The 13496-nt window shown below is 41.1% G+C and overlaps 1 protein-coding gene across 5 annotated transcripts in view; it reads left to right on the plus strand.

The window, feature by feature from the left end:
- LOC145351065 (CAP-Gly domain-containing linker protein 4) overlaps positions 1 to 13496 on the plus strand; it is a 266003-nt gene that overhangs the window by 196419 nt on the left and 56088 nt on the right. For all 5 annotated transcript variants that reach the window (XM_080200665.1, XM_080200664.1, XM_080200667.1 and 2 more), the window contains one exon: positions 7084 to 7148. In XM_080200665.1, the coding sequence (XP_080056791.1) occupies positions 7084 to 7148 (65 nt within the window). The remainder of the gene's footprint in view (positions 1 to 7083; positions 7149 to 13496) is intronic.

Consider the following 13496-nt stretch of genomic DNA (forward strand, 5'->3'; position numbering starts at 1 on the left):
GTGGGCGATGGGGCGTGAATGACTAGAGAATTCCAGCTATGGGGTCAGGTCTGTTTTTTTGACTGGAGGTGTCACATTCATCAGTAGTTATCATCAGCCTCTTCTCACTCTGGTCTCAGCCCCCACTGTTCTGCAGCACCTTGTTCTCTTGGTGCTGTACTTTTGGTTTATGTGCTACTGCACCTCTTGTGTAAGTCCTCAACACCTGCGTGTTCACCCTAGAATTTCTTGATGGAATGAAAACGTGGAACTCACTTGCATCTTAGTTAACTAGCATCTATGATTAACTGGCACCTTCCATTCCTGAAGCATGCCATATAACAAAAATATTCCTGTATCATCTATACTTGAGTTTTACAGCACAGAAAAAGGCCCTTCAGCTCTTTGTGTCTGCGTCAGTCATCTAGTCCCGTTTTCTAGCACTTGATCTGTAGTTTTATTGTTTTAGCATTTCAAATGCTCCTCCAACTGCTTCCTAAATTTTGAGGGTTCCTGCCTTTCTCACCCTCTCAGACATGGAGTTCCAGATTCCCATTATCCTCAGGGTGAAAAAGATTTTCCTCAAATCCCCTCTATATCTCCTGCCCCTTCCCTTAAATCTGTGGCCCCTGGTTAGTGACCCATTTACTAATGGGAATGTTTTTTCCTAACTATGTGCCTGATTAGTTTTGTACACCTCAATCAGATCCCCCCTCAGACATTTTTTCTCTAAGAAAGCAACGCCAACCTAGCTCGACTCTCTTGACTGCTGATATGTTCTAGCACAGGCAACATCCTGATGAGTATCCTCTCCACCTGTCTTTAGTGCAATCACATCCTTCCTATACTGTGGTGACCAGAACTGCACAAAGTATCTAATGAGAATTTTTGTGGTTGATTTGATTTGATCTGATTTATTATTGTCACATGTATTAACATACAGTGAAAAGTATTGTTTCTTGCACACATACAGACAGAGCATACTGTTCATAGAGAAGGAAACGAGAGAGTGCAGAATGTAGTGTTACGTCATAGCTAGGGTGTGGAGAAAGATCAACTTAGTGCAAGGTAGGTCCATTCAAAAGTCTGACAGCAGCAGGGAAGAAGCTGTCTTGAGTCAGTTGGTATGTGACCTCAAACTTTTGTTTCTTTTTCCCGATGAAAGAAGGTGGAAGAGAGAATGTCCGGGGTACGTGAGGTCCTTAATTATGCTGGTTCCTTTGCCGAGGCAGCGGGAAGTGTAGACAGAGTCAGTGGATGGGAGGCTGGTTTATTTGATGGATTGGGCTACATTCACAACCTTTTGTAGTTCCTTGCAGTTTTGGGCAGAGCAGGAACCATACCAAGCTGTGATATAACCAAAAAGAATGCTTTCTATAGTACATTTGTAAAAGTTGAGAGTCTTGGCTGACATGCCAAATTTCCTTAGTCTTCTGAGAAAGTAGAGGCATGCTGGGCTTTCTTAACTATAGGTAAGGCATGGGGGGGAACCAGAACAGGTTGTTGCTGATCTGGACACCTAAAAACTGAAGCTCTCGACCCTTTGTACTTCATCCCCATTGATATAGACAGGAGCATGTTCTCCTTTATGCTTCCTGAAGTTGATGACAACCTCCTTCATTTTGTTGACATTGAGGGAGAGATTATTATTGCCACACCAGTTTACTGGATTCTCTACCTATTCCTGTACTCCTGAACTCCTGTTTGAGATCGTATGACAATTCTGTCATAATCTCCTTGCTCTTATATTCTATGCTTCACCAAGAAAGGCAAGAATTCTACATGCTTTCTTAACCACCTTATTTACCTGTCCTGCTGTCTTCAGAGATCTTTGGACATCCACCCTTCTGGTCGTCTGAGCTTCCTAACATCCTGCCATTCCTAGCATCCTACCATCTTACCCTTACATTGTTAGTCTTCAAGGTTAACTCCCATATGCCACATTCTGCCCAGCAGTCCAGACCAACCATATCATCTTGTACCACATCACCAATTTTTTGTTGAAAAACTGTCGTCTGCGAACTTATTAATCATACCTCCCACATTCATGTCTACATCATTATAAGCAGCAAGAGACCCAGCATTGATTCCTGCGGTACACCACTAGACACGATTCCAGTCACAAAAACGATCTTCAACCATCACCTCTGCCTCCTGTCACTAAGCTAATTTGGGATCCAATTTGTCAAATTGTCTTGGATCCCATTGGCTCTTACTTTCTTGATCAGTCTTCCATTTGGTACCTTGTCAAAAACCTTACTGAAGTCCATGTAAACTACATCAATTGCACTGCCATCTTCTACACATTTAGTCACTCCTCAAAACATTCAATTAAATTTGTTAAACGTGATCTCCCCCAACAAAGCCATCCTAACTATCCTTGATTGCTCCTTGCCTCTCCAAATGCATATTAATTCTGTCCCTCAGATTTTTTTCCAATAAATTTCCCTATCACTGACGATAGACTTAACTGGCTTGTAACCACCTGTTTTTCCTACATCCCTTCTTGAATAATGGTACGACATTTGCTGACCCCCCAGGCCTCTGGCACTCTCCTGTGATGTGGAGATGCCAGCATTGAACTGGGGTAAACACAGTAAGAAGTCTCACAACACCAGGTTAAAGTCCAACCAGTTTATTTGATAGTAAACCCACAAGCTTTCGGAAATGCTGTCACACACCTAACGAAGGAACAGTGTTTCTGAAAGCTTGTGGGTTTACTATCAAATAAATTGGTTGAACTTTAACCTGGTGTTGTGAGACCTGTCCTGTGGCCATGGAGGATTTGAAAATCAGAGTCAGAGCCCCTGCAATCTCCTCCTTTGCCTCACATAGCAGCCTAGAATATATCTTATCTAGGCTTAGAAATCCATCTGTTTATAAGCCATTTACTACCTTTTCCACCTGAGCCCTCTCCCCACTTATAAGTTCAAAGTCCATGTGTCCACCCTGTTTATCTTTTCTACGAGGCTGTTGAAACCAGCCCAATTCATGTGGATACAATCCCAACAGGGCAGTTCCTTGTTCTCCTAGTATCGGTGCCAGTGATCTGTGAAATGGAAGCCTTCTTTCCCACACAACTCTTTTAGCTATGTGTCTATCTCCCCAATCTGTTTATCCTGTGTCAATTAATATTTGGCTCAGGTAGTAACTAGAGATTATAACCCTTGGGGTGCTTTCCTTTTAATTAGCTCCTAGCTCCTGGTACTTTTTAAACAGGTTTCCTTGCCTACATTTTCCTCTGTTGTTGGTCCCAATGTTGACTATAGCAATTGGATCCCTGCTCTTCATTTCCAATATCCTTGTGTTGTTCAAGTTATCTCTCACTCTGTCACACAATAGGCAATAAACCATCAGGGACTGTTGACTCTGCTTACAAAGGATTCCATCTGACCCCCTAATTACTTAATCACCTGTATGTGCCACATTAGGCTTTCCACCTCTTCCTCCCTTCCAATAGCCTCCTGCCCCAAAGTGCCGTGGTCTGCATTCTGGTTGTCCTTCCAACAGCCTTTACCCTCATCCTCAGAGGTAATAAATATGCTGTATTTGTCATTCAATGTCATTTTCTGTAAGTGTCCAGTTCATCATTCTCCATATTACACTGCAGAGCTAGATTGTAGCTCACCAGTTAACGTGTAGTTTGTACTTTGAATGTTTATCTCAGCTGTTCAGGTCATCACACTCTAAAGTGCTGTAAGCTAATTTACTGTTGATCAGTCCACCAGAGAGCTCTCATTAAGCTTTTTATTGATGCATCAGTCTGACATTATGACGTACAAGGTCTCCTTGTTCCCTACTCATAAGCCTATAACGCTGTGAAAATCTATGGAATAATTAACAGAGTAGATTGCAATTACTGGATTAATATCAGCAAATTGATGCTAATCATGGTGGGTCTGACAACATTGATTTGTTGGTGAATCTGACTGTTCTTGTTGCTGTGTTAATTTGCAATGCAGCTTGAGAACATTTAGTAGATATGCACACAATAAAAACCTTGTTGTAAATGAAATTGTTACCTGATTCACCAAAATCTGGGAGAGAAAGCTAAGCATGTTTAGGGATTACGGGACGTTGGGACCTTTTTATACAAAATGATGACACAGGAAATTGCTAAGAAGGTAAAATTGTCTTGAAGGTGATTATTGTAATTCTAGCATCATTAAAAGAGCACTTTTTAAATTAGTTAACATTTATATGTTTTCTGGACTATTATGATTCATTTACATTATCCTTTAATCATTTTATAAGAAATGAAGAGTCTGTGATGATTTATTATTGCTTAAAAGTGTATGAACTCTTTCCTCCCGCACAAAGGTTGAAAAATTGACTTCTAGGCTGACATTAAGGGTGCACTTGCACTGTCAAGATAATTGGTTTTCCTGAGTGTGATGACTACAGCATATATACCGCATTCTGGGTCAACAAAGTTTGGAAATTACAGTTCAGATGCGTGATATATTCATATTGCACATCGGCCATTTGGCTGTTTGTGCCTGCACTGACTCCTTGAAAGAACTGTCCAATTAGTTTATTTATTAGTGACACAAATAGGCTTACATTAACATTGCAATGAAGTTCCTGTGAAAATCCTCTAGCCGCCATACTCCAGCACCTGTTCGGGTACTCTGAGGGAGAATGCATCTAACCAGCATGTCTTTTGGACTGAGAGGAAACCCATGCAGACACAGGAAGAATGTGCAGATTCCACACAGACAGTGATCCAAGCTGGGAATCAAACCCTAGTCCCTGGTGCTGTGAGGCAGCAGGGCCTCTATACGACTGTGCTTGGAAATAGTATCTGCAAAAAGCTCAATGTCTGTTCACATGCGTGAGCCCTGAACATCTAACCACACGGGAGCCTTTACGATTATGGCACGTGATAGATGACTCACTATATTAGACAAAATTCTAATTCATTTTAATGTCATTTTTTAAAAAGTTCTTTTAAAGGCCCTTCCAAATAGCAAGTCACAATGATGAGTCTCAGGGATGACAATATCCACCACTCTTCATTACCATCAAGCCAGAGGCTTAACCTGGGCTCAATGAAGAGTGCAGGGGAGCATACCAGGAGCAGCACCAAGCATATTTAAAAATGAGGTGTCAACATGGTAAAGCTACAAAACAGGACTGGTTGCATGCTAAAGAGCATAAGAGTGCAGGGGAGCATACCAGGAGCAGCACCAAGCATATTTAAAAATGAGGTGTCAACATGGTAAAGCTACAAAACAGGACTGGTTGCATACTAAAGAGCATAAGCAGCATGCAATAATCAAAGCAAATGGATCCCACAACCATCTGATCTGCATCAGATCGAAGTTCTGCAGTCCTGCTACATCCAGTTATCAATGGTAACGGACAACTAAAGAATGAACAGAAGAATGAGTTTCCACAAATAACCCTATCTTCAATAATGGGGGAGCCCAGCACTTCATTGCAAAGGAGAACGTTGAAGCATTTGCTACCATCTCCAGCCAGAAATGGCAAATAGATGATCTATCTTGACCTCCTCCCTGAGGTCCCCAGCATCACAGGCACCAGTTGTCAGCCAGTTCAGTTCACTCCATGTGACTTTAAGAAACAGCTGAAGGCACTGGATAGTGCAACATTCCAGCAATAGTACAGAAGATTTGTGCTCCAGAACCACCTGCGTTCCTAACCAAGCAGTAACAGTACAGCTACAACACTGGCATCAACACAACAATGTGTAAAATTGTCCATGCATGCTCTGTACACAAAAGCAGGACAAATCCAACCTGCCAAATTACCACCCCTCAACTGGACTTTAGTACTTGAGCCACAATTCACACTACACAAGTGTCAGGCGTTACGAAGGGGAGGGTGATCTCCTCTCAGAGAGCTAACACTCAGCCACTCAAAAAGAAGTACCTCCCTTTCATAATCTTTTAAAAAATATGTGAGAAATGGTACAATCTGCTTACAGCAATTTTTAGTGGTTAAATCAAGAATGATTCCTTGAGACTTGCTATTTAAAAGAAACAAGTATCCACTTTATTTTCTAACCAACAATAAACAGATTAACTAAACTATTAACATATGGAAAAAAATACTATTCTAATGGAATGCTGTTGAGATAATTACAATTCCCACTTACTAACAAATAAAAAAACAGGATTTTTATAGTCACTCTCAAATGTCAATCAGGTTTGTAGTCTTCCTGGAATCATCTTCTGTACTTCTGTTCTTCTGAGATCAAATGAGGCTTTTAAAAACATAAAATGTAGCCTTTACACTGTCTGAGAGGTGTCTGTCTGTGTCTCTCTGTCTAGCTGTTAGCTGTGGCAGGCTGCCAACAAGCAGTCTTCTTGTGGCTTCTGGCCCTTTGGAACTGAGAGCAGTGGCATTTATACCCCTGATGACATAGCAAAATTCGTACAATAGGATTAGTTTACAGGTTATCAAAGCATCAAAATTCAAATCTGATAGGCTGATGCAATTCAAATGCTTATTTTAAATTGATTGGTTGACATTCAAAACATGTGTTACCACAGCCATCCTGTTGTTTTGCCTCTCAATACAATATTTCAATCTGTACTGGATTCTTGCACCTGCAGCTCCCAGCATACAGACAAAACCACATTTTAAGAAGACAATTTTAACAACTCTTTGCATTTTATCAGTATTTATAATATTTATAATTTTACAAAACACGAACTTCACAACAAAGGCGATGATCATACCCAGCAAAAAAGAATTCGGCTATCTCCATTGACATTCAGTGGTATCACCACTGAATCTTTCACTGTCAACTATCCTGCGGATTACCAAAAACTGTAAATAAGTGGCTACAAGGGAGGTCAGAGGCTGGCAATTCTGTGGCATGTAACCATCTACTACAGGTCTGACTTGAAGATAGTGCAGAGCCTAAAAGTAGTCTGAGCCCAACAGAGCTGAATTATACATGGTTTCTTGCTCTTTACTGCTCCATTAGCATCCAAATCAGAGTGCTGAGAAGACAAAAGTTAACATTTTGATACCAAATTTCTCTGGAGTAGATGCACCTTAAAATGTTAACAAAATGTACATTTCAATTAGTTTTACTCCTTTGATCTGAACTGTATCTGTTTTTATCTTTAGGATGACAGAAGCACTGGATTCCTTCTCGGATATTCCAACCAGTAAACACAATCGATCATTTATAGGTACGTAATTCACTTGTACACTAGAATTCTGCACCCTGCCCGCTGTGGAATCGGAGCAGGTGAGGGGCAGACAACAGAAATGTCTGTTGATCTCAGACGGGAATTTCTGGTCTCGCTCGAGCAAGGCCATAAAATCCCGCCCATTGTGTTTGTTTCATTATTACTGTGAGCTCTAAAATAGTGTTTCACTTTTGCCACAATACTATATTTTACAATAGTGAGGTGTTCCACCTGATCTAATCAGTCACATTTTAATTTTTAAAATAATACAATAAAAAAATGCAACTAGTTAATAAAGTTTAAAAAGCATTGTATTCATCCAATCATGGAAGTAAGTACAATTTCTTGATCTATTAATACTGAACAACTCAAATTTGATAAATAAAAGCATTACACTCAGTTGTAGCTCTGGCCAATGTTCAAGTAAATCTTGTATAGTCAACCCTGCAAGATTCAACATCTGAGTGTGTGTAAATTAAGAGAGCTGTCTCACTGATTACTCATAACAGCCAGGCTGTCAGACATTAAGATCCTGGGCTCCTCCAGTGCCATCATCCCTGGTCACCAACTCTGGAAGTGTTCAACCCTACTGGGAGGATACAACCTTCAAGTGTGGGGTACACAGTTGGGTGGCTTGGCCCTGAGAATCTTCAACAATCATTGAAGACCACATGAAGTTTCATGCCTTCACATGAAATAATGCCAAGACAATTTACCTGTTACCACATAACTCTCTCCTGTTAACTGACAGATCAGTATTTCTCCATGCTGAGCACCAATTTATGATACCATAACTGAAACATTGAGGATCAGTGAAGAAATGCAGATGTATGGGATTGAGGGTGATTTAGTTAATTGGATCAGGAATTGGCTAGCAGATAGGAGACAGAGGGTGGTGGTTGATGGTAAGTATTCGTCATGGAGTTCGGTTACAAGTGGTGTGCCTCAAGGATCTGTTTTGGGGCCACTGCTGTTTGTAATTTTTATAAATGATCTGGATGAGGGTATAGTTGGGTGGATCAGTAAATTTGCTGATATCACCAAAGTCGGAGGAGTGAAAGATAGAGACTTGGACAAGTTGCAGAGCTGGGCCGAGAGGTGGCAGATGGAGTTTAATGCGGAAAAGTGTGAGGTAATTCACTTTGGCAGGAATAACAGATGTGTAGAATATAGGGCTAACGGTAGGACTCGGAATAGTGTTGATGAACAGAGGGATCTAGGTGTATGTGTACATAGATCCCTGAAAGTTGGGAATCAAGTAGATAAGGTTGTTAGGAAGGTATATGGTGTCTTGGCGTTTATTGGTAGGGGGATTGAATTTAGGAGCCGCAACGTCATGTTGCAACTGTACAAAACTCTGGTGCGTCCGCACTTGGAGTATTGTGTGCAGTTCTGGTCCCCACATTATAGGAAGGATGTGGAGGCATTGGAGAGGGTGCAGAGGAGGTTTACCAGGATGTTGCCTGGTATGGAGGGAAGGTCCTATGAGGAGAGACTGAGGGATTTGAGGTTGTTTTCGTTAGAAAGAAGGCGGCTAAGAGGGTACCTTATTGAAACATACAAGATGATTAGAGGTTTAGATAGGGCGGACAGTGATAGCCTTTTTCCTCGGATGGAGAAAGCTAGCACGAGGGGGCATAGCTTTAAATTAAGGGGTGGTAGTTATAGGACGGATGTCAGAGGTAGGTTCTTTACCCAGAGGGTGGTGAGGGATTGGAATGCCCTGCCTGCTGCAGTTGTAGATGCGCCTAGTTTGGGGGCGTTTAAGAGATCCGTGGATAGGTTTATGGATGGAAAGGGATTGGTTTAGGTTAGAGGGTCATTGCTTTTTTAATTGGTCGGCGCAACGTCATGGGCCGAAGGGCCTGTTCTGCGCTGTAATGTTCTATGTTCTATGTTCTTAAATATTCCAGTGCATGACTATAACTTACACATAGAAAGATGACTGTAGTTATTAGATTCTAATCACTACAGGCTCTACAGTGTTCAGTTTTACTCATAACTCCTCTAATAATGAAGTAACCTATACCAGCATACACCAGACCTGAACAACATCAAGGCTGGGGCTCACACATGGCATGCACTATTTGTTCCACATAACTGCATGGCAACGATCATCTCTAGCATTGCAGCAATTCGCTAAACTTACTTCAGCACCCTCTCCAGTTTCATGATCTCTACTTTGAGAAGCACGAACGGCAATGTCATGGGAACAGCATCATTTGTATGTCACCCTCCAAGTCACAGCCCATCTTAATTTGGACACATACTGTTCTACCTTCAATGGATCAAATTCTAAGATTTTCTGCCTAATTCTGTCATGAGAATCACAATCCACAAGAACTGAAATGATTCAAAGAAATTACTCTCCACCAGTTTCTTGAGGCTTTGCTCCAATTTCAAGCACAAATTTAAAAGAAAATGGTTGTACATTTTCTGCTAACCTAGGTGTAATGCATAGGAAAAATAGGATGATAATCCTTTGCTTCATTTTGATCCCTACAGTCAAGCTTCCTGTATTGCTAGTTGCAAATTGATCCCATAGACATCTAGTACTGCTGCTTCCTATAGATGCTTAAAAGGATAGTATGATAGAATATAGTAAATGCTAAACAAATTACTTTTCAATTTATTTCACTGCATTTGAAAGTGTCTAAAGCCTATAATCATAGTACTGAGGAATCTATTCAATTTATTCTTCAATTTTCCAGGCAAGAAAAGGAAGCTACTAAATGGAATACTTTAACACTTAATATGCTTGACAGAGTTATAAATGATTTAGCAAGTGACAACTCAAGCTAGCTTAGCCTACGGGACAAAGGTTCTTGGCATCACCTAGACTTGGAAAAAGCTGCATGTGGTTAAAGATCTCACTTTTATTTTGATTATTATTAATTAGAGACTGGAATTCTCTGGCTGTTCACCCAATGGGATTCTCTGGTCTCGCTGGTTTTGTGGCAGTGTGGGGTGGCATCGATGGGAAATTCCGTTAACAGCAGCGGACCCAGAGAATCCTGCCACTAGCGAACAGCACGCCACCTTCCTCTGTCAGGATACACAAAGCTGGGAGGCTGGAGAATCTTGCTCAGAATCAGATATCCAACTTAGTTGGCAATAAGTTAAATGATAGAGTAAATAATGTAGATAAGACCAGAGTGTTGCAATGGGACATCGATACATTAAACGAGTGGCAGGTGGTGTTAAATGTGGAGAAAATCTAAGGAAGATAAATCATTGTACTTTCTAAATGATGACAGTTGGGAATGTGGAGAAACAGAGATTAAAGGATCCAAGTACAGAAATCACTAAAGGCTAGTGGACAGGGACAAAAAGTAAACAAAAAAGATAATGGGATGTTGACTTCTGTCTCAAGGAGGCAGGAATACAAATGGGTGCAAGTTATAACAGTTATATGAAGGACTTGTTAGACCCAATTAAGAGGGTGATGTTCAATTCTAGGCAACACTCTTCAAAGGATATATTACAGTGCAGATTCATCAATGATATTTGGGCTCAATGGGTTAAAATATGAGGATAGTCGTATAACCTAGGCTTGTATTCTCTTGAGTTTAGAAGATTAAGGGGGATTTAATTGAGGCATATAAGATAGAGTTGACTGGGGGTATTTGGGGTAATGTTATAAAGCAGTTATTCATATTGAGAGTCGTGAAAATAGGAAGTTCTCTCCTCCAAAGAACTGTTAAGCTTAATTCAATTGAAAATTGCACAGCCAAAATTTTTGTTGGACAAGGGTGTCATGGGTCACCAAGTCAAAGTAGGTTAATGGATTTCAGATACAGATCAGGCATGACATAATTGCCTGGTGGAGTAGGCTTGAGGAACTGTGTTACAACCAGGATGGGAGGAATGTGCGGATTATCTCACCTCATTGCATCACAGTTCGTGCCATTAGTTTAAGTTACTTATCAAAATCGTCAGTTATTTACCTTCACTACCACTTCTTAGTACACAGAATAAAATGGACTTTCACTAGGCTTCTTTTAATGATTTATTATGAAACAAAACATTTTAACTATTTTCAAGCAGTAGTTAACACACAATTGTAATTTGGAAATGTAACTCGATCTCTCCTTAAAAATTCCCCAGGACATGCATATAAACAGCAGACACACAAGTAGTCTCTGCAGGGAAAGGCCAGTTACAAAAATATTTATAAGCAATGGATAAAGTTCCCAGTAGATGCTGTTGATTTGGAGTTTCCTCATGTAAAGACAGGCCGTTGGTCCCAGTAGATGTCTGGAGGTTCTCACCAACGTAGTTTCAGCATGGAGGAATACATTTTTGTTTTAGCTGTGCAGGTGTCCAAATGCAGACCAGTTACACTCAGGTGAGGATTCTCTGGCTTCAGATTAATAGCTACACACAAAGTTTCAAGCAAGGCATGGAGAGTGTCTATTAGGGTGGTCCTCCTTCCCAATTTATTCCCCAAAAAGACTGAGTTCAAAGCTAACATGAAAAGTTGATGTTTGTCTCTGTCATGGTGATTTTCAGTAAGTCATTTTTCTTTGCCATTTTCCAGTTCCTTCCACCCATCAATCAATTATAGTGATTGAAGTTCAAAGCAAACAAACAGCACTTCCCCCTCAAGAGTACTATGCTAGGTACGAGGCTGATCAGGTGATTTTTTTTGAAACGGTATTATTGCTCCAGTCCAAAGATGAAGTTATGATCTTTTTGTTAAAAAAAAAGTGTCCAAATAACACAGTGGCCTCTCAAATTTTAAAATGAAAATCCATTTTGTGAAAATATGCTTTTCCCAACATCTCTACCCTTAAGGAATGAAATGCTATTTCCAAGTGCATCTCATTACAAAGTTTACAGGAAAGATGTGCACCATATTTAAACAAAATTCAAACATGCACTTATTCAGTTAGTCACTCCTGAAACAGGATCTGTACAGTTTTTCTGACTTGCTTTTTAGATAATTTTACAAAGGGAGGCATTGGCCAAGACTATTAATCCAGAACTTCAGCCAATGTTCTGAGGACCTGGGGTCAAGTCCTGCCACAGCAGGTGGTGAATTTAGGTTCAATAAAAAAAATCTGGAATTAAGAATCTACTGATGACCATAAAACCATTGTTGGAAAAACCCATCTGGTTCACTAATGTCCTTTAGGGAATGAAATCTGCTGCCCTTACCTTGTTTGGCCTACATGTGATTCCAGAGCCACAGCAATGTGGTTGACTCTCAACTGCCCTCTCGAAATGGCCAAGCGTGATACTCAGTTCAAGGGCAGCTAGGGATGGGCAATAAATGCTGGCCAGCCAGCGAAGCCCATCACCCACGAATGAATAAAACAAACTAAAAATTACATTATTGATAATGTATCAGCAATTAAATTGGGTGGAAATTTCTCAAAATTGCACAGAATATTGGAGCAGGTGGGAAAAGCTGTGTGAAACTCGCTGGTTTCACACTTGCCTTTGCTAAGCTGATCAGCCATCACTCTGCGATTTCAAAATACTGGTGAGGATTACACCTGATGTGGGAACTCTCCATTCACCTGACGAGGAGGCAGTCCCCTTGAAAGCTTGTGAGTATTATCAAATAAATCGGTTGGACTAAAACCTGGTGTTGTCAGACTTTTTACTGAGGATTACACCACCAGCTGGGGAGTGGAAAGGGTGGATGTGGGTGGGGTGGCGGGTGTTGGGGGGGGTGGGTGGAGGTGTGGATGACAAAGCAGGGGCTTATAATTTGGAAGGGCACCCTGATCTTACACTAAAGTTAAAGGCTGCCTCTCCATCTCCTCCTCCAACCAACCATGAACATTGGGGGCTTCCCATGGACATTAAGACACCTGGTAGATATAGGGAACACCCCTAACTGTCGTGTGTAGAGGGGCAATCCCTCCCCACTGAAAGATTGGGTGCCCCACCCTCCCCCACACCAGGGTGTCCCAAGCCCCTTTTCCCACCATGGACATCGCAGCGCCACCACTCATAGTCTCTGCCCCATTCCCACCCCCACTGGAGGCACAATCCCCCTTCCCACCAATCATTTATTAGGAGTCTCCAATGGGGTAACACAGAGGACCTGCCCCAGCAGTGATGATCCATGAACAAAAGCATTAATCTGCATAATGACATTCAAATGAATCCTGATTCATGGAAATCAGATTCAAACTCTTTCTGGGTGTGAACTTGAATAGTTCGCTGGCGGAGTGCAGAGGAGATCTCAAACTGAGATCTCGTTATTACAAATCCCGTTATGGCCCTCTTGTAAGAGGTAGCAGCCATAACAGAATTTCACCCACTGCGAATGGGCTTTGAGCATCACATCCATTTTTTTTTCTACCAATAAATCCAATCTTTATGTTATAAGGT

The sequence above is a fragment of the Carcharhinus amblyrhynchos genome, chromosome 12 (assembly GCF_965287045.1).
Source record: "Carcharhinus amblyrhynchos chromosome 12, sCarAmb.v2.hapA, whole genome shotgun sequence".
Taxonomy (NCBI): domain Eukaryota; kingdom Metazoa; phylum Chordata; class Chondrichthyes; order Carcharhiniformes; family Carcharhinidae; genus Carcharhinus; species Carcharhinus amblyrhynchos.